Genomic DNA, 25,096 nt, shown 5'->3' on the forward strand with positions numbered 1-25,096 from the left:
TATGTATATATCACATTTTGTTTATCCAGTCATCTGTCGCTCTGTTCCTTTTTCAAATGGATTCATTGTGATAGTTGATTGAAATGGTCATTTCTGTTTCAGGAAGAAAAAAACAAAACACCAAAGAAATATAATCCTCTAGCCATAAATGTTAGCAAGCTTTGCTTTTGTTTTATTTGTTTTGCTATAAAACAGTGGTAGAGTAAATATGTAATTAGGTTTTGAATATTAAGAATGAGTTATAAAGATTATGGCTAACTGCAGTATACAATTCCAAATCTAGTTTTTTTTTTTTTTTGTTTTTTTTTTTAAATCTAGTTTTATTTACATTTTACTCGAATGATCTCTACAAGCTTGACTCCATTTTGACACTGAATTCTGAACTTGGGTATTGCTCTTTTACCTAGTAATGTTTTCACTCTTGCTTTATTTCAGGGGATGTAACTTTGTTTCCTGTCTCCTATGATAATTAAAAAAAATTAAGTGTGTGCTTATGACTCACACACAAATTATTAAACATTTACTCATTCATTGATTTACTCAAATGGACATTTATTGAGTGTCCAGTTCAAGACAACGTTGTTAATGCTGTATGGAATATTTATATATCATAATCTCTGACTTCAAAAAATTTAGAGATTGGTCTTGATAATAAGACATAGGAAAATATTACAATAAAAAATTAAGATGAATTATAACAATGTGATGCTCTATTAAGTTAGAAAATATAGTATGGATATTTCAGAAGGAGAGCTTCCTTCTTAATGAGACTCTTAAAGAAGACTCCACATAGGAAATAATACTTTGGGGGGCACTTGGTGGCCCAGTGGGTTGAGCGTCTGCCTCTTTTTTTTTTGGCTCAAGTCATGATCCCAGGGTCGTAGGATCTAGCCCTGCATCAGGCTCCGCGCTATGCATGGAGCCTGCTTGGGATTCTCTCTCTCCCTCTGCTCCTCTCTCCTGCTTACACGCTCTTTCTTTCTCTCTTAAGAAAAAAAAAAAAAAATTAGAATACATCTTGCCAAATAGCCAGCTTCACTAACCAGGACATTTGTGGAACCATTAATGTACTTGAAGAATAAACATTTAAAAAAAAAAAAAAAAAAGAAATAACATTGTGGTTGGACCAAAACAATTCATTAGGCTTTATAGCAAAAGGAGGAAGAGCCATGTTTACAAATAAACCAAAGCACAAAAGCAAGTAAATTTTGTGCGTGTTTTGGGGTCAGTGAAGAATTCTATTTATAATAGCAGGAAAAACTATGGAAGTCTTTATTTAGGTAATAGTTTCTTAAAAAAGCTCTCTATTTTCCCCCGGAAGTTTTTGTATTATGGGGTAATGGACTGCGTTAGGGGCTGTTTATTTAGTATCGAACTGAACAGGTTGGGTTCTTTCCTTCATGAAGTGAGAGAGACAGAAAATAAACAAGGAAAACATGCATTATTGCAGATTGTGCTATTGTAAGTCCTGTCGGTGTACTCTGAAAGAAAGAAACGGGGCCGCAGTAAGAAGGAATATGGGGAGGAAGTTACTGAAGCGTATCGGATGGTAAGGGATGGCCTGTCTGAAGAAGTAACATTTAACAGCCGCCCTGATAGGTCAATGAATTGGGTGTGGGAGGTGAGTGAGGTTGATTAGTCAAGGATGTCCGCCAGGAACCTGGCTTAAGCCGCTAAGGTTCCATTTTCTAAGACGGAGGTCACTGAGGGGGAAGCATTGAATTTAGGAAATGAGGTATTTCTATTTGAATGCAGGTTTTGAGGTGCTTTGAGATATCCAGGTGGAGTTATTATGCAGCCATTCTGTGTGGGACTTGGAGCAAACATCTTAGAAATAGAAATTGATGAGTTGTTAACATACAGATGACGTTTAAACCCACAGAAGTGGGTGTGATTACCTGCTGCGGGAGCCTGGAGAGGAGGGGCGTTGAGTCATCAGGGATTTGGCCATCATAAGTGAAAAGCAGACAGAAATATTTTGATTTCTCTTATCATAAGTTTTGTGATTTTTTTTTTTTCCAAATGTTTGTTTTCGAGAGCGAGAGAGAGACAGAGTGCAAGGGGGAAGGGATAGAGAGAGAGAGGGAGATGTAGGATCCGAGCTGTCAGCCAGGAGCCCAACGCAGGCTGGAACCCACAAACCATAAAATCTTTACCTGAGCCAAAGGCGGACACTTAACCAACTGAGCCACCCAGGCGTCCCCTTTAGTGATTTTATATTATGTTCAGTTCTGAAAGTGAAATGTTCAGCATTTTAAGCATTACGTTTGAAGATTATTTTGATTAAAAAATGGCAAAATCCGGGGCGCCTAGGTGGCTCAGTCAAACGCCTGACTTTGGCTCAGGTCATGATCTCAGAGTTTGTGGGTTCAAGCCCCATGTCAGGCTCTGTACTGACAGCTCGGAGCCTGGAGCCTGCTTCACATTCTGTGTCTCCCTGTCTCTCTGTTCCTCCACCACCTGCCCTCAGTCTCTTTCTCTCTCTCAAATATAAGTAAACATTAAAAAAAAAAAAAAAAAAAGGCAAAATCCTATCAACTGGTATATTACAGAAATAAGCATTATTTGCAGCAGCGGGTTGTTGTTATGTTGGTCATTGGCATATTTAGATTTTTTGTTTCTTCCTGTAGGTTTCCTGTACCCCATGTAATATACCAATTGGAACCCCAGTGAGCGGCTATGCCCTGTACCAGCGTCACATTAAAGCCATGCATGAGTCTGCGCTCCTGGAAGAACAGCGACAGAGGCAAGAACAGATAGATTTGGAATGTAGAAGTTCCACAAGCCCGTGTGGTGCCTCCAAGAGTCCAAGCAGAGAGTGGGAAGGTAGGCAGCGCTGTCATCACAGAGAACTTTCCTGAAGGGAAGCAAAACTGTACTCCAAAGTGGGTCCTTTGTGTTTTGTAGTTTATCAGCATGTCGGTTGATTGATTTCTCTTGCCCCAACACGTAGAATCCCTTCAAATTGACCTCAGTCAGACAGTTGAGGAATGTTTGTATTATTGACTACTCTAAAGGATGGCAGTAACATCTTTGATGGTTTTCGTTAATACGAATTTTCTGATATTTATCTCTATGCTGGAAGACTATAAAAACCATTCTTTCTGCCTACTTATCTGACTTTTCAGAGTAAGTGGGAATTGTTATCGTGTCCTCCAAGCGAGTCACATGTAACAGCAGGATGATGCTCCAATTCTCTGATGACAACTTTGTGAAATGTATAGTGCCAGTCAGACCCTGACTCGTCTCTCACCCCAGCATTTACCAGTTGTTTGGCCAGGGACAGGTCCCTTAACTCTTCTTTTAGTTCTCTCATTTGTAAAGTGCAAGTTATGGATCGATCTGTCAGTCTGTCTATCTATCTGTCTATTATACCTACCTACCTACCCACTTACCTGTCTAATCTAATCTAATCTAATCTAATCTGTTTTATCTGTCTGTCTGTCTATCTACCTATCTATCTATCTTTCTCCCTTGCTGTGATTACAACCCATAAGAATCAACAGCCAGTATTATTTTGTAACATGTGGCTCAGCATTATTCTTTATATAATATTGTATGTAATAATATACAATTTATAATAATAATCAGTGCACTAGTATACACACGGTATAATAGATACCATGGTATATAGGTACCTTCTATAAATGATAATAGAAGGTGTTGTTATCATTGTTGTCCCTGTTGTTATTTCAAGTGACAGGTTTGAGTTGTGCATGCTTTTTCTTTTTTTAATTTTTTTATGTTTATTTTTTATTGTTTTTTATTATTTTTTTTAATATACGAAATTTATTGTCAAATTGGTTTCCATACAACACCCAGTGCTCATCCCAAAAGATGCCCTCTTCAATACCCATCACCCACCCTCCCCTCCCTCCCACCCCCCATCAACCCTCATTTTTATGTTTATTTTTGGGAGAGAGACAGACACAGAGCGTGAGTGGGGGAGGGACAGAGAGAGAGGGAGACACAGAATCCGAAGCAGGCTCCAGACTTCGAGCTGTCAGCACAGAGCCTGATGCAGGGCTTGACCTCATGAACCGCGAGATCATGACCTGAGCTGGAGTCACACACTTAACTGACTGAGCCACTCAGGCTCCCCTCTTTTTTTTTTTTTAAATAAGATTGTTTTAATTTTAAGTGCTCTCTGCACCCAACATAGGGCTCGAACTCACAACCCCAAGATCAAGAGTTGCACACCTCACCGACTGAGCTAGCTAGATGCCCCTGGCATGCTCTTTTTAGTTGTGCATGATAGATACACTTACTTTCTCTAAAAAGGGGAGAGGGGAGTGATTTCTGAGTTGTAATAAATTCTGGCATGGTTAGGAAATGGCACATGTGTTCTGGTTGACAGTTAACTTACCAACTACGTGCTATAATATGCTTAGGATGTAAGTCTATTAAGGTCTTCATTACTGTGGTTTAGATTTTTCCGTAATGATTCAAAAGACTCTTTGTAGTACCTTTTTTAGCTAAGTAAGAGCAATTAGCTGCAGAATGCCATGGATTTCAAGGGCTATTTAATATAAAATGGGAACTGTGGTACTTAAATGATCTTGACCCCCTCCCCCAACCACACCAATGATAAGTTATTAGTTATTTGGTACACTGAGCCTCTAACGTTAGAGTTCTAAATATAAGATTATTAATGTTTTAAGTATAAATCTTATGCTAGTAAAAATAACACCTAGCAAGGCTGGGTGTATAGTAGGTGCTAAGTGAATATTTCTTGAATGAAGGTAAAAACGTTAATGATTTGGGGGCTTTTAGTATATTGAGGGTAGAGAATCCTCAGTTGCTAACTCAGTAATTACATGTTGAAGGAATGAGTTAAATGAACTGGAGTATAAATGGACTTAGCAGAAGTGCTTATCTTTTGAGCAGCCCAATTACGAGAAAATCTGTCATGATGAGAATGATAAAAATTATAGAGTAATTTAAAAGTCTGTCAATGTATCCCTTACATAAATGATTTAGAATAAATGTTGGGAGGAAGAATTTAAAAGAACCTAGAAAAAAATGACATTCAAATGATATTTGCCAAATTCGTGCTAAAGCTGAGTATTATTTTTAGTTAGTAATATCTGGATCATTCTAATATGTATATCATATAGTTACTTTAGGACCTCAATATCTTGTCTTGTTCTACTTTATAAATTGGGCTGTATTTGGAAGCTGGAGAGACTGAATCAGGCTAGAGCCCCAACTTCTAAGACTCTAAACAATGAACTGCATTTCTCTCTGGTCAGTCACATTAATCCATGTGGTTTAGGTAAGAGGGGTATCCTAATTTTTAATTGTATTGCAGTGGTCCTTTTTTTCCCCCCAAATTTATTTATTTTTGAAGGAAAGAGAGAGCATGAGAGCATGAGAGCATGAGTGGGGGAGGGGCAGAGAGAGAGGGAGACACAGAATCTGAAATGGGCTCCAGGCTCTGAGCTATCACCACAGAGCCCGATGTGGGGCTTGAACCCATGAACCGTGAGATCATGACCTGAGCCGAAGGAGGACACTTAACCGACTGAGCCACCCAGGCGCCCCTACAGTTCAGTGGTCTTAGAACCACGTGGTAATTATATTTTTGATTAATATGATACCAAGGTGTTTATTAATATGACATCAGTTTGGTTCAAGGTGACCCTAGAAACTGGGGCAGTTGATTCCATTTTGTCCCAAGGTTAAGTTTTGTTTTAGCTCATCTACCTAGTATGTTTGTCCAGTAATTTGTTAACCAAGTGCCTGAAGACTCTGCTAAGTTGATAGGTATCCATACGTAGTTCAGTGTAAAGGATGATTTCCCTTACATTTATACATCCCCCTTATAGAATTGTATACTTGCAGTTAAATTGCTTATATGCAGCATGTTTGATATAAATGTTTTCAATGCAACATCATAGAATAGTTTATAGAATGGCAAATACAGCAAGAATGTGGATGTAACATATAAACAATCACCAGACTGGTACAGTCCCCTTGAATTAGGACCATGCTTTTGACTTTTCACAGTCCCACTTAGAAAGTAACAGGCAGCACCGGTTGTCCAACTGTTTGATTGTATTCACCTTAATGTCAGTGGCACAAAAAATTATTGTAGGTGGTGTAAGCCTTTTCACCTGTAGGAAAGCTTGGGGAAAACCTTAGAGGCAATTGTTTTCACTTTCCAGTAACATTTACACAAGCTGACCCCTGCTTTAGTTTGAAGCCTTTTCCCTGTAGCGAAGGAGCTCAGACACACATGTCGAGAGAGTTAAAATTAAACTCGCAGTGCAGGTTTAATAAGATCAGTTCAATCCAATTAAGAGTTAATGCATCTGTGCAACTGAATCTAGTCTGTTTCTTTTGTTGTTGGTTTCTTTATCTTTTCAGCCCTGAGTACATGATGATTTAAAAGCTGTATTTAGAACCATCTAAATTTCCAGTTTTCCTTTAACAGTACGTGACAAAATAGTTTCCACATGGTTGTCAACTTACTGGAAGTGACAAAACAATCACACGGAATTTATAATACACTGTGTTGTTAAATTCTCTAGAAAGGAAGACATGATTTTCTTTTGAAGTTGGTCTGTTTTATAAATCTGCACAGCATTAGAGCACTTAATCTAATTCGTTACATTAATATGGCTAAGAAGGGAAGAGTACCATCATCTTGATGGGTACCCCAGAGGCATCTGAAATTCAACACCCAGTGATTCAGGGAGGCGTTTTTGCCATGTGGTTTAGAGCTCAGAGTCAGGCTTTTGAAAGATCCCTGGTAGAGTGACCTTGGTTGGGCAATATGGTGTGATTCTTTTGAGCTTCAGTTTCCTCATCTGTGAACTGGTGTTAATCTCATTGATCATGAGGGCTAAGTGAGATAATTCATGTAATCACGGTGCTCTGCACTGTATGTATATAAATAGTATATAAAAAGTATGTAAACAGTACATACTTTTTAAAAAAATTAAGTATTAACACACAGTGCAGTATTGGCTTCAGGAGTAGAAATCCGTGATTCATCACTTACATGCAACACCCAGTGCTCATCACAAGTGCCCTCCTTAGTACCTGTCACTCATCTAGCCCATCTTCCACCCATCTCCCTCCACCAACCCTTGGTTTTGTCCTCTGTCATTAAGAGTCTCTTGTGGTTTGTTTTCGCTTCTTCTCGCCCCTCCCCCCCCTTGCCGTATGTTCATCTGTTTTGTTTCTTAAATTCCACATGAGTGAAATCATATGACGTTTGTCTTTCTCTGAAGTACGTACTGTTTTTAAAAGTTTATTTATTTTGAGAGAGAGAGAGCAAAGGAGGGATGGAGAGAGGGAGAGAGAGAATCCCAAGCAGGCTCCGCACTGTCAGTGCAGAGCTCAACGCGGGGCCCGAACTGATTGAACGGCGAGATCAGGACCTGAGCTGAAATCAAGAGTCAGACACTTAACTCACCGAGTCACCCACGCTCCCCGTTGAAGGACATGCGTAATATTAGCTGATGACTATAATCGTTTCTAGTTTTTACACAAATCTTAGTAAGCCGGAGAACTCTTTAAGCCTTGTGCTAATGAATCTTTATTTGAAACCAATTATAAACCTTCCTTTTAATAGTGAAATGCTAGAGACCTTCTCTTTGGATAGGAACTTTCACTACTTACTGTAGTTTAGTAAAGAAAAAAAGAATGAAAAATAAGCGTCGCTGTTTGAAGGGAGAAGACAAACTATTATTCACGGGATAAGATTATCTACCTAGAAAGCCTAAAAGAATCAACTGAAAAGTTATTAGAGCTAAAAGGAAAGTTCATTAAGTTTTTGAGGAAAAAAAAATGATATGCAGGAATCCACATCTTTCTTTCCTATGTATCTGCAATAAAAAGTTATATATGTAAAAGATGAAAAAGACGGTCTTCCTAGCAACAATATGTAAAATACCTTGAAAATAATTTTTAACAAGGAATGTGTAGAAAAGACATACGAGAAAGTCTAGATTCCTCATTTAGGAAACGTTATTATGGAATGTCCGGTCTCCTGTATTCACAAATTTAATGCCAGTCTAATGAAAATTCCAGTGACGTTTTGTTTGGAGAGGGACTACTTAGAATGATTTTAAATTTAGGTTTACCTGCAAGACTAAATGGGTAAGACTAGGTAAACAAGAGAGTAATAGGAATTTGTTCTGGCAGACATTAAAAATACCCCAAATCTAAATGGTTTGGGTTACAGATGATTTGTACTTTCTTCCTTGTGCTTTTCTGATTTTCCAGAATTACAATGTCAGTATCATTTTGAAAAAGAAAAAAGTTATATATTATTATGTGTATCTTTAAATATTAATGTGACTGCATATCTGATGTACCCATTTAAATGCTTAAAGTTTTTTGTAATGCTTACTGTAGAGGTAAATCATATGATTTTTATTAACATTATTATAGTACAATTCATAGTTTTATACACTGGTGTAGGTTTTTTGGATTAGTTTGATCTGTATCCTTTGAAAGGCTTCTTCCATTTCTTAATTATGTTTATTTTTCTGACTGTTAAGTGGTGGGTTTCAACAGGCTAAATAAAAGAGTTGAAATTCTCAGAGATCTGACTAAGTCAAGCAAGACTTGAATTCACAGAATGGCCGGATAATCTGAGGTTTGCCTGTTGTGATCCTTATTGCATGTGAAAACGCTAGTTTTCCTATTAGGGAGAAAAGGAAGTACTTTGTCTTTTAAAGGGAAAAATCATAACTGAATTTTTGAAGATTTTATTAGGGTCCTAGTGATGGTGCATACACAGATGTAACCTCTGTATGGGTGGATTCCCCCCAGGAATTTTAGATTTTAATTTATTAGTATATAGTCGGATCTGCCCCTGGATGGTGTGGGCTTGGTCCTTTCACACTTACTATTTTCGTTTGGGGTTCTTCCCTTATTTTGATAACTTTAACTTTCATAGGAAAATCAGTCGCCTATATGCCCTATGCTGAGGTCACACGTGCCCTAGAACAGGAAGCACAGATGCACAGTACCGCAGCAAGGTCAGCATCACCGTGTAGGCTCTCTCCGAGAGAAGTCAGTAAAGCCGCTCCACAGCCTATGAGTGCAGCCCGCTATAGTGTCCCGCCAGGTAAATATCGTTCCTCTGTGCAGTGGCTGCTGGCCATCTACCTACCGGTGCTACACATGGGTGGTTTCCAGGACGTGTCCTTCCCGTTTCAAGACTACCTTCTGGTTTCCCTACATCCCATCATCACTTGTATTCAGTTGAGATTTACCGGGGCCGCTGGGAAGTTTGTGTCCACACGTGTCCACTGTGACATGGACTGGCTTTTCTGTTACGAGTACCTGTACTTTTGAAAAGTCTCGAGATCCCCTCCCCCACCCTAAGAGATTCCCGAGGCTGGGAGAGCCAGAATCCGTGAATGTCGCTCAAATTCTGCAGGATGCAAAAGGGGACATACAGCTGGTTGTCAGTTGCGTCTGTGTGTTCTCCCTAGTTGCCGCATCAGCTGCTCGTAAGAAGCAGGTCCAAAGAGCGACGGAGAGAGAGAGAGAGAGAGAGGATTATTAAAGATTGCCACTTGCCGATGCTAAGCAGGAGTAGGTTGAAATGAACATCAGCTTGCAAGCTCCGGTTTGACAGGGAGTTGAATGTCTCAGCCTCCCAAATACCATGTGTGACCTGAATGTGTATACGGCTTTAATTCAAGTGAAAGAGAAATTTAAAACAGAAATGCTCATCTTCAGCCTCATCTTGCACTCCAAATCCAATTTGTGATTTAAAAATTCAGGAATGACTGAGATAGGTGGGATGTTGCAAACTACGAAGTGGACTGTTTTGAATCATCTTTTTCTTCCTTTTAAAAGTCCTGCAGCCTGCTCCACATCAAGTGATAACCAATCTCCCCGAGGCGGTTCGGCTTCCGACAACTCGACCCACGAGGCCACCTCCTCCACTTATTCCATCATCTAAAACCACAGTGGCTTCCGAAAAGCCCTCTTTCATCCTGGGAGGCTCCATCTCGCAGGTAAAAACGCCTTCTGTCCTCAGGAGATTTCTGTTGAGGGTTGCTTTCTGTCACTGATTTGTCAGAGTCTTAAATGAACACCTATATACGAAGAGGCCATGACCAGAAAACATGGCGGTCATCGTACTCCGTGCCACGCACCGGAAGCTTGTGTGCGTTGGGTGCGCGGAGTGAGTGGCCTTGGCACGCTGTCTGGTTTAACTTCTGCGAGGCACTTCTGTGCCCTGAAGTTGAGTGTAGCGTAGATGAAAGAGGAATCTTTTCAAGTGCTCAGATATGTGTTGACCAACTATTACAAAGGCTCTAAATACCAGTTCATTCTGACTTTGGCCACTGTATCTTTCTTTTTTCCTAGTGTTACTTTTTTTTTTTTTTTTTTTTTAATACGGTGTTATCTTTTTTTTTTTTTTTAATTTTTTAAATGTTTTTTATTTTTGAGAGAGAGAGAGACAGAGGGAGACATAGCGTGAGCAGGGGGAGGGCAGAGAGACGGAGAAGGAGACACAGAATCTGAAGCAGGCTCCATGCTCCACGCTGTCAACGCAGAGCCTGAGGCGGGGCTCAGACTCACAAACCGTGAGATCATGACCTGAGCTCAAGTTGGACCCTCAGCCGACCGAGCCACACAGGTGCTCCAAATGTGGTCTTCTCTTAATTGTTGTAAAGTGTTGACTCATGTGCAGGACCAGCAGTGACCACACCCCTGTCAGGTTATAGAACCATTTCATCACTCCGGAAAGTTTTCTCACGCCCTTTCGGCCTGAAGCAATCCTAGTTTTGCTTTCTACTGGCACAGATTAGTTTTGCCTTTTCTAGAACTTCATGTAAATGGACTCATACAGTGTGTACTCTTCTGTGTCTTCTTTAACATAGCATAACGGCTTTAGGGATTCATCCAGGGTTTTGTGTCATCAGTAGTTTTTTTTTTTTTTTTTTTAATTGCCAAATAATACTACATTGTATGAACATACTGGTTTGTTTATCCATTTTCTTGTTAATGGAAGCATGAGCTATTTCTTGTTTTTGGCTACAGTGAATAAAGCTGATACAAACATTATACTGGGCTCTTTATAGATATAATGTTTTCATTTCTCTTGTATACGCCCCTGAGTATGTTATGCTTGACTTTATAATTTTCCAGAGTGGGTCTCCAGTTTTACACCACTACCCCCAACGCATAAGCCTTCACGTTGCTTTGCTGTTGGCAGTCTTTTTTATCTTAGTTTTATTAGTGGGTATGTAACATTTGATGGTGGCTCTAGTTTGCATTTCCCTGAAAACAAAGATGTTGAGCACTTTCTCGTATATTTATTGGTCATTTATGCATCTGATTGTGAAGTGACTGTCTTACTATCTGTTTTTATTGGGATTTTTGGTTAGTAGAGTGTAGAAGTTCTTTATATGTTGTGGATGAAAGGTCTCTGTTACACAGTTTTTTCTCTTCTTTGTGGCTTTTGTGTCTTACTGATATGTTTTGATGAACAGAAATTTGAAATTGTGTTGTGATTGTTGTAGCTTTCTTTATAAGTCCTGAAATCATGTGCTATGAGTCCTTGTAAGGGCTTTTATTTTTCAAGATTGCTCTGCCTGTTCTCTGTGACTTCGGCACCTGCTTTGACAAAAAATTCTGCTGGGATTATGGCAGGGGTTGCCTTAAACCTATAGATTATTTTGGGATACATATGAAGATCTTGAGAATATTGAATCTTCTAATCCATGAACATGTTTATCTTGCCATATTTTAGGTCTTTAATTTCTCTCAACAGTATTTCATAGTTTTCACTGTAGAGGTTTTGTTAGATTTATTTTCAGTTAATTATTTGTAACGTATTTTGTGTTTTAATGTGTGGGTCATACTTTCTTGTTTCTTGTAAATTTTGGTTAAAAACTGGATATTTTACATAATAGAATGTGGCAACTGTGGAAAATGGATTTTCCTCTCTCCCTAGGGTTTGCTGTTGTTGCTGTGCGTGTTGGTATTTGCTTTGTGACTTTTCTGAACTAACTCTGTAAAGTCTGTATTCTTGTGACCTGTGTGGCCATTGAAGTCACTGTTTGGTTCACCTGGTGGCCAGCTAATTGCTGGACAGACTTCAGTGCCTAGAATCAGTAAGCGTCCCAGTCTTGACTGAGTAGCTCTGTGTGTGTGTTGGGGCACGCCTTCGACATTCAGCCTGGTACCTGACAACCCTGCCTTAGTCTTCTCTTCCTGCTTCCACAGAGCTCTGAGGTCAGCCAGAGTTGAGAATTCAAGGCCTTCTCAGGTCTTTCCTAGGCATCTGCACAACCTTGCACATGCACATGGCCTCCTAGATTGTTAGGAATACGTTGGAGTTTTTCAGATCCCCTTTAAACATCTCATTCCTTGGCTTTTCCTTTAAAGGTGTTTGGTTAGCCTCTCGTTTGCCTTCGTGGTTATCTACTGCCCCAGGCAGTGAAGAATTTCAGTCATTTGACTCTGATGGTTTTTGACAAGCGTGCACCTCCTTCCCCACCGTAGTCAGGTCAAATAAAGACAGCCTTGCAAATGGGTCTTCCAGAGAACTAGAGGGAATAATGACAGTTATCTGGGAATGAGGCGTTTAGGGAGCCCAGCCCTGTTCTTTCCCCTTCAGTGGCTGCCAGGCTGATGGTTTTCACCATGATTGAGGGTTGTTGATTTTCACTGCCGCCACCGAGCTTGGCCGGGAGTATATGAGATGAAATAGAACAAGTTCAGATGCTACGAAACCCACTGTTCTTACTTAGATTCTGCTGGTTTTCTTGAACACATGCGCCCAGATTTCCACAACCCTTTGGTTAATTTTCAGATTAAAAGTTGTTGTTGTTTTATAATTTTTACTGGTTGCCTTTGTGGAGGAGAGTTTTCCGAAGTCCTTACTCTTGGTTTTCACTGATGTCAGTGTCCTGTAGCATTTTTAAGAGCCATAATAGTAGCTTACGTTTTGAGTGTAGTGTTGAGTGCTTTATTTATGTAATTTGTTAACAATAAATTATTTACATGAAATTTATGGTGATTTCAGAGGACCTATCTTGCTCCTTTTAAAAATGTTTTTAACGTAAGCAATCCGTGATAAGGATTCTCTTGCTTTTTGCAAATACCTGTTCTTAACTTGGGGCAGTGGGGGTATAAATTTTTATAAACAGAAACACGAGCATTAAATCTATTGTTGACCTTGTGAAAAGACAATGTTATTTTAGTCTTTTAAAATTATTTTTAGGGAACACCTGGCACTTATTTGACTTCTCATAATCAGACTTCCTACACTCAAGAAACAGCTAAGCCCTCAGTGGGTTCTATCTCTCTTGGATTGCCACGGCAACAGGAATCTGCCAAATCAGGTCAGTGAGTAAATACTCATAATGTTCCTGCATTTGTAGCATCACACTCGGTAATTCAGCCCTTGATCTCTTCATGTGTGTCTCTTGCTTTGGTCCATAGCTACTGTGCCCTACATCAAGCAGGAGGAATTTTCTCCCCGAAGCCAGAACTCCCAGCCCGAGGGTTTATTGGTCAGGGCACAACACGAAGGAGTGGTCAGAGGTAAAATATGCTGTTTGGCGGAAATGTTAAACTTTTCTTCCCAAAAAATTTATTAAAGTAAGTCATTAATATGGTTTAACTGTGGGGTTTTCAGTTAGAACCTGTACATTCTAAATTTTTCCTTCTGTATAAAAATAATTTAAAACTGTGAAATTCCATATTTTAGTAATCCTCTTTAATAATTGCATTATTATTTTAAAAGTGCATTTCAGTAAAACACAGCTATTCTTTTTGTGCTGCTGTGTCCTTCTCTCAGCCCTCCTCCAAGTAGGGACTGGTGTTTGTTTGTTTGCAGTGGCAGAAGGTTAAGTTGCTAATAATTTTGGTTTTCTTCAGGTACTCCAGGAGCCATTCAAGAAGGAAGTATAACTCGGGGGACTCCAACCAGCAAAATTTCCCTGGAAGGCATCCCATCCCTGCGGGGCTCCATCACTCAGGTTAGTTGTGATCGTGCCTAGAATCCTGGACAAGAGCTAATGAGAAAACTAGAAGTCCGGTTTCAAGAGCTCTGGCTGTTACAGCAGTATAGTTTTGTGATTCAGTTGTTTGTTGTTCTGGATTACGGGACTGGGTCTCAGTGGTAATAAACCCAAATCTATAAAACTGTCTGCAGAAAGACATCAATGTAATCGTTTTGACCACGAGCTATATTCTCTATTCTGCAGGTCATTTGAAAAGGTCAGTTACTTGCAAATGGGCAGAAGAAACAAGTTCTGATTGATGTAGTTCTTACTGTCTTCCTGGCAAAGCTTTTACCATGTGTTGAGCTTAAATAGAAATGGAGAAGAAAATCATTATAAATTATTTGCTCGCCTTTGCCCCCTGTGAAAAAGAAGGTCCTACAGTCCCGGCCTATAAGCCGCCTTGCTAGAGTCTAATGCTAACCCGGGAGATATGGATGATGTTGATAAAAGCATCACAAGTCAAGTATCTTCTTCCAATTTTAGGTTAAATAAATCGCCAACTTTCATTAGGGAAAGGTCTTTCTTTTCCTCCATTAGATGTTAGTTTGAAGTGTAACAGTCATTAGCCTCTTTATTCTTGTAGATCTGGGAAGGGAAAATTCTGTTTTGGGAAATGATTGTAAACAGGTTTTTTTGCACATTGAACCTGTTAGAGGATTTCTGTTCTGTTCTTCTTCCTTGTCTTTTGTCCTTGTTCCCTAGGACAGTGGTTGTTAAAAGTGTGGTCCCTAGGCCAGCAGCATTAGTGGGACCCGGGAAATTGTTAGGCATGTCAATGAAGTCTCATCTGTGGGGGCGGCGCCCAGCAGTCTGTGTTTCCAGCCCTGCAGTGATTCTGCTGGATGTCCAGTCGAGAACCACACCCTAGGACCCTGCTGACCCAGGGTAGTCTGTGCCCTAGAGCATCAGCACCTCCTGGGAGCTTGTTAGAATAACGCAGAAATTTTAGTCCCCACTTCAGATACTGAATTAGCGTCTCCATTTTGACAAGATTCACCAGTGACTCCTTTCTGAGACGTGGTTTATGGAGTATGGCATAGTGATCTAGAAAGTTACATATTAACTCTTCTCATCTCTCCTTCTAAATTTGACCAAAATATACATCCCCTTGAGATTAGTTTTCAGAATAAGCAAACACTTCGGTAGCGGAGAAGAGAAATAAATGGCTTATGTGTATTATTATCTCTTCTTGGTCATTTTCACTCTGGTAACCACGCTGTGGGTAGGAGGACAGAATGAACTGGATCGAATGAGGCTAGGCTGTTCTCTGTTTATTTTCAAACCAGTCTGCGCACATGGCATGAGCACTTCCGAAGTAGGCGTTAAGGATTTTCAGATGTTTACTCCCAGGCTCGTTGAATGGCCATACAAGTAGATGTTTTGTCCTTGTCTTTCTTCCTGCTCTAAGCATGTGGTTTCAGATGGTCCTCACTAGAGTTTTGGGGACACTTAATGTGGGAGTGGGCTGGGTCTGGGCCTGCCACTCTCATTTCAACCCAAGCAGCTCACTTTTATAAAGTGTTCTACACATTAGGTGCCATGAGTGATTTTGCTAGAAAGGGAAGGGTTTACTGCTTTAAGGAAGGCTTAGAAAGAACCACGGCCATAGGCACCCTAGAAGAGGACTACCAAATTATGGTGAAAGTTCAGATGATGTGGCCTAAACTGAATCCACATCACAGAATGGAGGCATCTGAGTTTTGTCATTCCTGCCCCCCACGTCCCCCACTGGTGACCAGAAGGCACACAGTTTGGGAACTGCAGGTTCTTTTTCTCTTACGACAATGTGAGAACAAGTTGTGGACTCTAAATTTAAAACTTAATTTATTACCTCTTTTTTATTAGACATTTTGAAAAAAAAAGTATTACATTTGCATGATTTTGGGTCTTAAGGCAGATTCCCCCCCCCCCCCCCCCCCCTCCCCGGGCATTAAGAGGTTTGACCTCAAGGTGGGGAAGAAAGCTGATTTGACTCATATATACCTGTTTTGTATGGCAGGGTTCAAGGACAAAAAGGTACAGTGTTTCTTAATGTTTACACAAACTTAATGTCTGGTCCTCTTGTGTCTCTGACCTTCTTTGTAGATACGGTTTGATCTCTCCGTGCGGTAGGTTAAGTTTTCTGAGTGTGTCGCGTTTCCTCTAAATCCGAGCGTTTCTGTTTGATTCGATGGCAGGGTACCCCAGCTCTGTCACAGGCTGGCATACCGGCTGAGGCTCTGGTGAAGGGATCCATTTCTAGAATGCCCATCGAAGAGAACAGTCCTGAGAAGGGCAGAGAGGAAGCTGCATCAAAAGGTCATGTTATTTATGAAGGCAAAAGTGGACACATCTTATCATACGACAGTAAGTATGTTGTCTGTACTCTGAAGCCAGAACTGTAACGTGTGACTAAAAACGTGGATTCGGGTTCCCCACCTACTTGCTTGGGGGGAGTTAGTTTTCCTTCCTGAGCCCGAGTTTAATCTCTGTAAAAGGGGTTAACAGTAGTGCCTTCTCATGGAACTTTTGTGAAAATGTAACTCGGATGGAGACAGTGAATGAAAAGTGATGAACCATGCGGAGCCCATAGTAAGTGGTTCTGTCGGTGGTAGCTAACATCACCTGTGGCCAGTTGACGTAGCCTAAGAAAATATTCTTTGTTTCACTGTAGTAGGATCACTTTTATCTTAAAGATCTCTTTTATGCATTAAGAATTAGGGAGTAGGAGCGCCCAGGGGGCTCAGTCGGTTGAGCGTCCGACTCTCGATTTGGGCTCAGGTCATGATCTCACAGTCCGGAGGGTCGAGCCCTTCATCAGGCTCCATGCTGACAGTGGAGCCTTTCTGGGATTCTCTCTCCCCGTCTGTCTCACTCTGCCCCTCCCTCCCTCCCTCCCTCACCTGCGTTCTCTGTCTCAACTTGAAAACTTAAAAAAAAAAAAAAGAAAAGAATTAGGGAGTAGATACTAGTCTGATAATCCTGGAAAGGGCATTGAATTTAAATTCTACTTAAATAAAACTAGTTTAATGTCTGTGTGTGTGTCAACATTTTCTTTAGATGTATTCTTAGGTTATATTTTCTCATTAACGTTACAACAGTGATTCAGTTATGGTATCACAGCCAAGCGAGGGACTGGATTTGCGTTCCCATTTGCGACTTTTTTGTGAACCGAGTAGTCCTTAGTCATGCTTTATCTTTCTCTTTGAATACAGCGACATAAGGTATGCCAGCAACAGTGACTGATGTAAAACACATGGTAACTTTCTTATTTCCTTCCTCCTTTCTTGTTTTAACATTTCTGGCATACACTGATTTACATTTTGCTTCTGGAGGAAGAAATTAACGGACATTGCCTAAGCCAGAAATCTGGATGTCATCCTTGACACTTCCTTCTCTTCCCCCCGCTCCAGTCAGTCCTAAGTTGTTTCCGTTTTCTTTTCTGAATTCTCTGGAATCCATCCACTGCTCTGTATTCCCCACTGCCACCATCATCTTTCACCCGGACAACTCGGCAGCTGCCTCTCTGATCTCCCCACCTTTAGTCGTAGCCCATGTTCAGAACCGTATCACGTCACTTCCTCCTTGACTCTTCATTGCTTTAAAGTCATTGGACGCCCCTTCCTTTGGCTTCATCCCCCCTCTACCACCTGCTGTTAGCTCCTCTCTCCGGCTGTTCCCTTCCCACCTTCTCCCTTACCTGCTTTGCTCTGCCTGCCACGCACTCTCGCTCCAGCCCCGACCCCCACACCAGCGACGGTCCCACCGTGTCTCACCTTGGGGGTCTGTGTGCTCACTGTTCCCTTGGCCTGTACCACCTCCTGTTCCCTTTACCTCTCACTTGAAGCACCTCCTACTTGTCCTTTAGTTCTCAGCTTGCACATGACTTCTAGGCAGCCTCATCCGAGCCTTTTAAGTGTTGGGTTCACCCACGCTGTTCTTACAGGACGTCGCGCCACTCTTTTCATAGTCCCGACTGCACTCTACAGCAGTTCTCTAGTACTTTATGTGCACCCGCCACGATTGGGTGAGTTTCATGAGGGGAGGGGCTTAGTTTGTTCACCTTCTCTGCAAGCCTAGCTTATGCCTGGCACTCAAATATATTTGAATTAATGAAGAAAATTTTCATAAATATCATCCACATAGCAGTATGTTGTAAGTTGACTAGTTTTTATGTCATTATTTTTATAAGATAGACTATGAAACTAAGATAAATGATTTACTGTAGAAGAGGTCTTGGGCGCTGAGCAATTCTTGTTTCTATATTCTACAGATATTAAGAATGCCCGAGAAGGGACAAGGAGTCCAAGAACAGCTCATGAAATCAGTTTAAAAAGAAGCTATGAATCAGTGGAAGGAAATATAAAGCAAGGGTTGTCAATGAGGGAGTCTCCTGTGTCAGCACCACTAGAGGGTAAAATGTTGTTTCCAGAACATTTATTCTAGATACATGTAATTTTGTACAGCAAATTTGCATGGCTGGGTTAGGTCGTATTCAGTCTGAGATTTCTATTCATATTAACATATAAATGAAACCTACATTAATGTTATCATAGTAATAATGTAAACATAGTAAAGTATATAATATATAATTAATACTTTATTAATATGTTTAAATTTATATTCATATCTACATATACCTCAAGTACGTGACAGTGGAAGGGAGTAAAATTAAACATCATTGTCCTATCATGTGCTCATGCAATTTGAAGATTATTCCTGCTAGGGTTAAGTGAATTGAAAAATGTAAAATTCATTCTGAGAACTTTGTTTTTATTGTGAGGCAGTTAAAGTGGCGTCATAGAACAAAGACGTGTATTTGAATTTCAGCTGCACCCTTTCCTGATGAATTTCTCCTCACGAGTTTCATCTTCTAAAGGGATTGTAGTTACCATTGTGTGAGGATTGGAGACGGGTGTCCAGCCTTGTGCTGACCATACACGATGTGCATGATACATGATAGCTGTGTTTTATTTTGTTAATAATGGCTGACTTTCTTTAAATCTTAACCTGCCTCGAGTGTTTCATGTTATTCTAGGTGAAATACTAAAAACAGGGTAAGGATTCTTCAATCTTAGAAGTCCTGTGCAATTTTCTAAGAGCTGGATTCTCTCTATATTAAAAAATTAAAAAACAAAAAACCTCACCTCCCTTCCTTTTAGGGTAAATGCATGTGATTATTTCCAGTCCTTGAGCCAATTTTTTTCTGATATGATGTGAAGCTTTTTAAGAGGTTATTTATAGCTCTTTCATTTTGATTTGCATATTTTCGTTCATGTATGTTGCCTGTGTATGAGGTGCCCATCTTTCATGTTTCCCTTTCTCAGAGGTCTAGTTCAGAGCTAGACAGTGGTCCTCAGCCTCTCTGTGCCCTCTCACCTGGAGAAAGAAGCATTGGGATTTTGCATTTAGCTTTGGAAGTGTCTTTCTTTCCTTTTTGATTTATAATAGATGTCTTCTGTGGTTATTTTCTATTTAGGAGAACATTTACAAAGGAACAAATGATGTCACATTGGGTACTTCCAACTTTTTTTTTTTTTTCCCATGATACCCTCTGAATAGCTCACAAATTTAAGATGATCTCTCTCCATAAAGCTTTTATCAAAAAGTCTATACTCTATGGTCAGTATAAAGTATGTGAAAATTGAAATACACATCGTGTTTAATGCTTGAATTGCTTTCTTGCTTTGAAAGGGCTGATATGCCGAGCATTACCCAGGGGGAGCCCTCATTCTGACCTCAAAGAAAGGACTGTGCTGTCTGGTTCCATAATGCAGGGTAAACTCTTTGCTTGTTTTGGCTTTTTTATTCATGATGGCCTCATTGGCAAAGTACTTTGACATTAATGTGCAGCGCATGAAACCTGCTTTGCAAGTATTTTCCCTTTTGAAATATTAGATACTTGATGTCAGCTCTTCTGTTTCTGGGCTACATAGTTTATTTGAAAATGATAGTTGCCTAATCTTGGAGTATAGAGACATTTTTCTTATGTAAGAACCATTCTCTGAATGTGATAAACAAATGTATTAAATCTTGAACAACGCCCATAAAATGATGACTTATGAATATTTAAGGATGTGTTGTAAACAGAAAATTGATTAGAAACTGCAAGATGATAAGGTATTAAATTTTTTCAGTAACGGTAAAATGTATGTAACAACATTTGCCATTTTAACAGTTTTTAAGCGTACAGCTCAGTGGCATTGCTGTGCGACCATTGGCATTATTTTAATAAGTATTTTTTCTTTAATTTTTTCTTGAAGGCACACCAAGAGCAACCACCGAAAGCTTTGAAGATGGTCTAAAATATCCGAAACAGATTAAAAGGGAGAGTCCTCCCATACGAGCATTTGAAGGCGCCATTACCAAAGGAAAACCATATGATGGTATTACCACCATCAAAGAAATGGGGCGTTCCATTCATGAGATTCCACGGCAAGATATTTTAACTCAGGAAAGCCGTAAAACTCCAGAGGTGGTCCAGAGCACAAGGCCAATCATTGAGGGTTCCATCTCCCAGGTAACTAGAACAGGGTTCTTTCTGTCAGCCATTCCGCTTCAGACTGTGATATTCATGGAGCATTTTAAAAAGCACGACTTAATAATCATAAGTAGTTCTCGTGAGGTCTGATGTCTTGGAGGTAAACGTGAAAGGTTTACGTATGCTTTATCATTCGTTTTCTCGTGTGTGTATTGTGGAGCGTGTGTCGCGAGAAGGCGCATAGCTCTGGATCGGTGAGCCTGTGACAGAGACGTCCACACAGACAGTAAGGGTCACCAGAACAAACTGTGGTTGCCGTGGGCCGTACTGACATGGGATGGAGGAGTCTTCAGCTGCCTTGGGCTACCTGTGCCGTTTGTTTCCTTTAGGGTACACCGATAAAGTTTGACAGCAACTCAGGTCAATCTGCCATCAAACACAACGTCAAGTCTTTAATCACGGGGCCTAACAAACTACCCCGTGGAATGCCTCCACTGGAAATTGTGCCAGAGAACATCAAAGTGGTAGAACGGGGGAAATATGAGGATGTGAAGGCAGGCGAGCCAGTGCGTTCCCGACATACATCGGTGGTAAGCTCTGGCCCCTCAGTTCTTAGGTCAACACTTCATGAAGCTCCCAAAGCACAACTGAGCCCAGGGATCTACGACGACAGCAGTGCCCGGCGGACGCCTGTGAGTTATCAGAGCACCATGTCCAGAGGCTCGCCTATGATGAACAGAACTTCGGATGGTGCGTTACTCTTCTGTCCTTGTCTGCTCATTTTTATTCGCGTTCCCCAAACCTCTGGCAGATAGTAAATGCTGAAGTGTTAGCTTTCGACTGTCACGAGATCTGTAGGTTGTGCTGGATGCGAGGGCTGTAGGGAAGGCTACCAGGTGAAAAGCTGATACAATTGCAGGTAAGATATCTAATATTTTAATCACGTGCACGGTATGCCGGAGTCCAGAAATGCTCTGGAATAAGTACGTTCTCAGAATGGATTTGCAGCTAACCCTACAAGGTTTTCTGGAAGTCAGTGTTGACAACTGCTCCGCGGCAGTCTGGCATGGCAGTTGAAAGCTTAGGCCACAGAGCAAGACTGCCTAGCCTCGAATTAAGGTGGTTCTTCCTGCACGGACTTGTATCGGTTACGTAACTTAACGTAATATTAAGGCTTCCCTTCCTGGACTGTTGTGAAGGCCAAAGGAACTCATGTGTCTGAAGACCTTTAAAAGGAAAGAATGAGTAGTGCTTGGCATGTATGAAGGACTCGATAAACGCAAACTGTTGTTATTGCCGGTATTGTTACTGTTGTCACTGTAACTCCATGCCTCTTGGGCTTTCTGCTGCCAGCGGGTACATGAGTAAGGTAAGAGGCATTGAGTTTTACCAGGCGGTCCCTGAAACGATCTGCGGACCTTAGCAATGTCCTCACTCATCATTTTAAGCTTCATTGCAATACGTATTTATCGAGGGCTCACGTGCAAGATCCTGGCTGGACACCGTGAGAGCTGTCGAGGTGAAGGGCTTTGTGCAGTGGGAGGAGGAGAAGAGAAGAGGGAAGAGTCTGCTGGGCAGTAGGACGGTGAATGCAGATCCTTCCAGTTTTGAAGGAGAATTGCCTCCCCCCCTGCCACCCATTCCGAGGGAGAAGGCACTCTATGTTTGAGCAGGCTGGGGCTCAGAAGGGGACGTAATAAACCACCACGATTTCTTGGTGTCATCGGGCAGGTTTGTGTGATCATGGCTAAGTTGATATTATCAAAATATTAATAATTAGACGGTGGTGAGGACTGATCAATGCCACTGATACACTCAGTGTAATGGTACATTGTATGTTCTGTGTGTTTTCAACAATTACTAAAAACAGTTGAGGGTGACGGCCACTACGTGTTGGCATATGGTAAGCATCAGGGGGATAATCCAACCTCCGAATACTATTGTTTAAAAAGAAGAGGCTGAAGGAGGGAGGTGATTGATACTGGTGAGCTTGTAAGAAAGTCTTTGTGGAAGTAGAGAGCAAGGAAAAATAGTATAACTTCAGGACTAGTGGGCCGCAAGGAGGCTGGGTGACGCAGGCAGAGAGGAGGTTGTGAGTTGATATACGTACGTGTGGGATCGAAACGAATTTGCAATGTTAGAGTCATACAGAACACAAAAATCATTTATAATGGGACTTAAAGAGGAGTGTTGAACTTCATTTTTAATCTTAATATTAGGTGATAAAATGCTGGTGCTGTGATCCAAAAGGCGGTGGTCTCCAAATCTCAAAAGCTTCCGCTAGTTCTTCCCATTTGCGTAAGATTAACTACTAAACGTTTGGTGGAAGCAGATAAAAATATAAATATCGTCTGTATTTGACTGGGTGAGAAATGGAGAAATACAGCTGACCCTTGAACAACACGGGTTTGAGCCGCGTGGGTCCACTTAGGTGGATTTTTTTTTTTTTTTAAGTAAATACAGTGCTCTCTGTAAATGTATCTTTCTCTTAGAATTTTCTTAACATTTTCTTTCCTCTAGCTTACCGTATCGTAAGAATATAGGGCATGATACATACAACACATAAGATGATGTGCTGATCAACTGAGGCTTCCAGCCGATAGTATAGTAGGCTGCTAGTTTATGGGGAGTCTGACGTTACGTATGAATTGTTGACTGTTGCAGGGGGCTGGGGCGCTTGGCGCCTCTAACCCTGCATTGTTCAAGGGTCAACTGTATAATCCTACTTCACAAGTTCTCTTAAGAAGTCGTGGGGTTGGCTTTTTTTTTTTTTTTTTTTTTTTCCAGTTACCATCTCTTCTGGCAAGTCTACCAATCATGAAAGAAAATCGACACTGACCCCTACCCAGAGGGAAAGTATACCGGCGAAGTCTCCGGTGCCTGGGGTGGACCCGGTAGTAAGCCACAGCCCTTTTGATCCCCATCACAGGGGCGGCACCACGGGAGAGGTTTATCGGAGCCATCTTCCCACGCATTTGGATCCCGCCATGCCGTTTCACAGGGCTCTGGATCCTGGTAAGCACAGCGTGTGGTGAGGATGTGTGGCGAAGAAACGATGTACCTGTACGACTTTTTAAGCTCCGTTTATTAAAGTACAATACGCAGACTGTTGCATACGTTGTTAGTGTGCAGCTCACTGACCTTTCACACACTCCACACCCCCACGTTACCAGTTCTGAAATCCCAAAACGAAGGAGGACCGGCACCCGTTACAGGACAGAAACAAGGAGGTATGGCATTTGGTTAAGCTGATTGAAAAGGTGGGCCCATGTGAAGGATTGTTTTTAAATGACACAGGCATACCTTAAACATCTGAATTCACGGTATAGACATTCATTCACCAGAATTCTGATCTCGGGCCAGGGTCCACCGATGAAACGGCACCCTTTTCTTTGCTACATAAACGATACTCACATTTCCATGTTTGCTTTTTTAAGTGAAGCTGGAATTTAAAACCACTTGAAAGGAATCTCACTACAGAATCCTTTCAGATTTTTTTTTTTTTTTTGTCTTTTAAAATTCTCTTGTCCATACGTGATTCAGCTTCTGTCTTGAGTCTTTCCAAAGCAGTTGACTTAGTTTCCAGAGAAACCACTTTTTGTTCTTCCCTCAACAAACCTCCAGATTCTTTAAGTTACGTAATCACAGTGGCAGGTACGGCAGGAAGGAACTTTGGAACAGACAGACGGCCTCTGGCTGTGGGTGAACATACCTCTTGTAGGTGCAGGAGTCCGTCGGTTTTCTAGCGAGCAGTCTGTGCTGGGCTCAGGGTCATGTGCTCTACTGAGGGAAAGGGGCCCCGGCAGTGTGTCGGTGGCTGTCCTGATGCACCTGCTGGGCCAGCTGCACCCTGTCCTCCCCGCCCCCGGTGCCCGCTCCCCTCGCCCACCGACCCTGCCTCAAATGCGTTTTCTGCTCATCCTCTCCTCTCCCCTAAATTGCTCGCTTGTCACACCCTTCAGGTTGAAATTGGGACACAGACCACCTTTGTTTTACTGTGGTCCTTAGAGAAGAGATGTTCGTTACCGGTATGCCAGGATTTCTAAGTGTTAGTTTCACTTTCTAGTAGCGAGGTGCCTGTAGGAAATATTGTACCTTCTGAGGGTTGTATCAGTGCCATCAGGTCGTTTGTCACTTGAGAACACTTAAGTTTCAGAGGAGCCTACATTTAATTCTTCAGGGACTGTCTCCCAGAACTGAGGCAGGGGTTCCCACAGATTCCACTGACAGAATCACCCGGCTGGGAGTTCCGGGTGAAGAAAGGGGTGGCAAACATTCCAGAAAACTGGTTATTTGTTTTTCTGGGGAGAACGTGTCTATGTAAAATAGTTCACTCAAGTTTTCAGACAACGTTGAAGGTTTATACCTTAGTCCTTTCCTTTGTAGCAGTTTTATTTACTGGTTATTTTTGAGCTGGAGCTGGATTCTAAATATTTTGAGCATAGAGACTTTACCTTCTACTTTTTACCACACGTACCTACCCCTTCCTAGCATCTCGTGTCATGCTCTGACCTAGGCTAGTCAGACTATGGCCAGGGGGCTAAATCCTGCTGCTGCCTGTTCGTGTAAATAAAGTTTTATTAGAACACAGGCAGTTATTTGTTGATGCTTTGTCTGTGGCTGCTTTCATTCTGTCTGTGCA

At 41.3% G+C, this 25,096-nt stretch overlaps 1 protein-coding gene across 18 annotated transcripts in view; it reads left to right on the forward strand.

Moving 5' to 3' along the window:
• NCOR1 (nuclear receptor corepressor 1) overlaps window positions 1–25,096 on the forward strand; it is a 159,199-nt gene that overhangs the window by 111,489 nt on the left and 22,614 nt on the right. For 9 of the 18 annotated variants that reach the window (XM_078437696.2, XM_078437694.2, XM_078437704.2 and 6 more), the window contains 12 exons: window positions 2,631–2,826; window positions 8,915–9,085; window positions 9,826–9,986; window positions 13,208–13,328; window positions 13,429–13,530; window positions 13,867–13,967; window positions 16,172–16,340; window positions 18,247–18,387; window positions 19,668–19,751; window positions 20,237–20,493; window positions 20,844–21,204; window positions 23,242–23,469. In XM_078437696.2, the coding sequence (XP_078293822.1) occupies window positions 2,631–2,826; window positions 8,915–9,085; window positions 9,826–9,986; window positions 13,208–13,328; window positions 13,429–13,530; window positions 13,867–13,967; window positions 16,172–16,340; window positions 18,247–18,387; window positions 19,668–19,751; window positions 20,237–20,493; window positions 20,844–21,204; window positions 23,242–23,469 (2,092 nt within the window). The remainder of the gene's footprint in view (window positions 1–2,630; window positions 2,827–8,914; window positions 9,086–9,825; window positions 9,987–13,207; window positions 13,329–13,428; window positions 13,531–13,866; window positions 13,968–16,171; window positions 16,341–18,246; window positions 18,388–19,667; window positions 19,752–20,236; window positions 20,494–20,843; window positions 21,205–23,241; window positions 23,470–25,096) is intronic. The other 9 variants (XM_078437701.2, XM_078437703.2, XM_078437705.2 and 6 more) reach the window with 2 other exon arrangements.

Source organism: Panthera onca, chromosome E1 (assembly GCF_046562875.1).
Source record: "Panthera onca isolate mPanOnc1 chromosome E1, mPanOnc1 haplotype 2, whole genome shotgun sequence".
In the NCBI taxonomy this organism is placed as follows: domain Eukaryota; kingdom Metazoa; phylum Chordata; class Mammalia; order Carnivora; family Felidae; genus Panthera; species Panthera onca.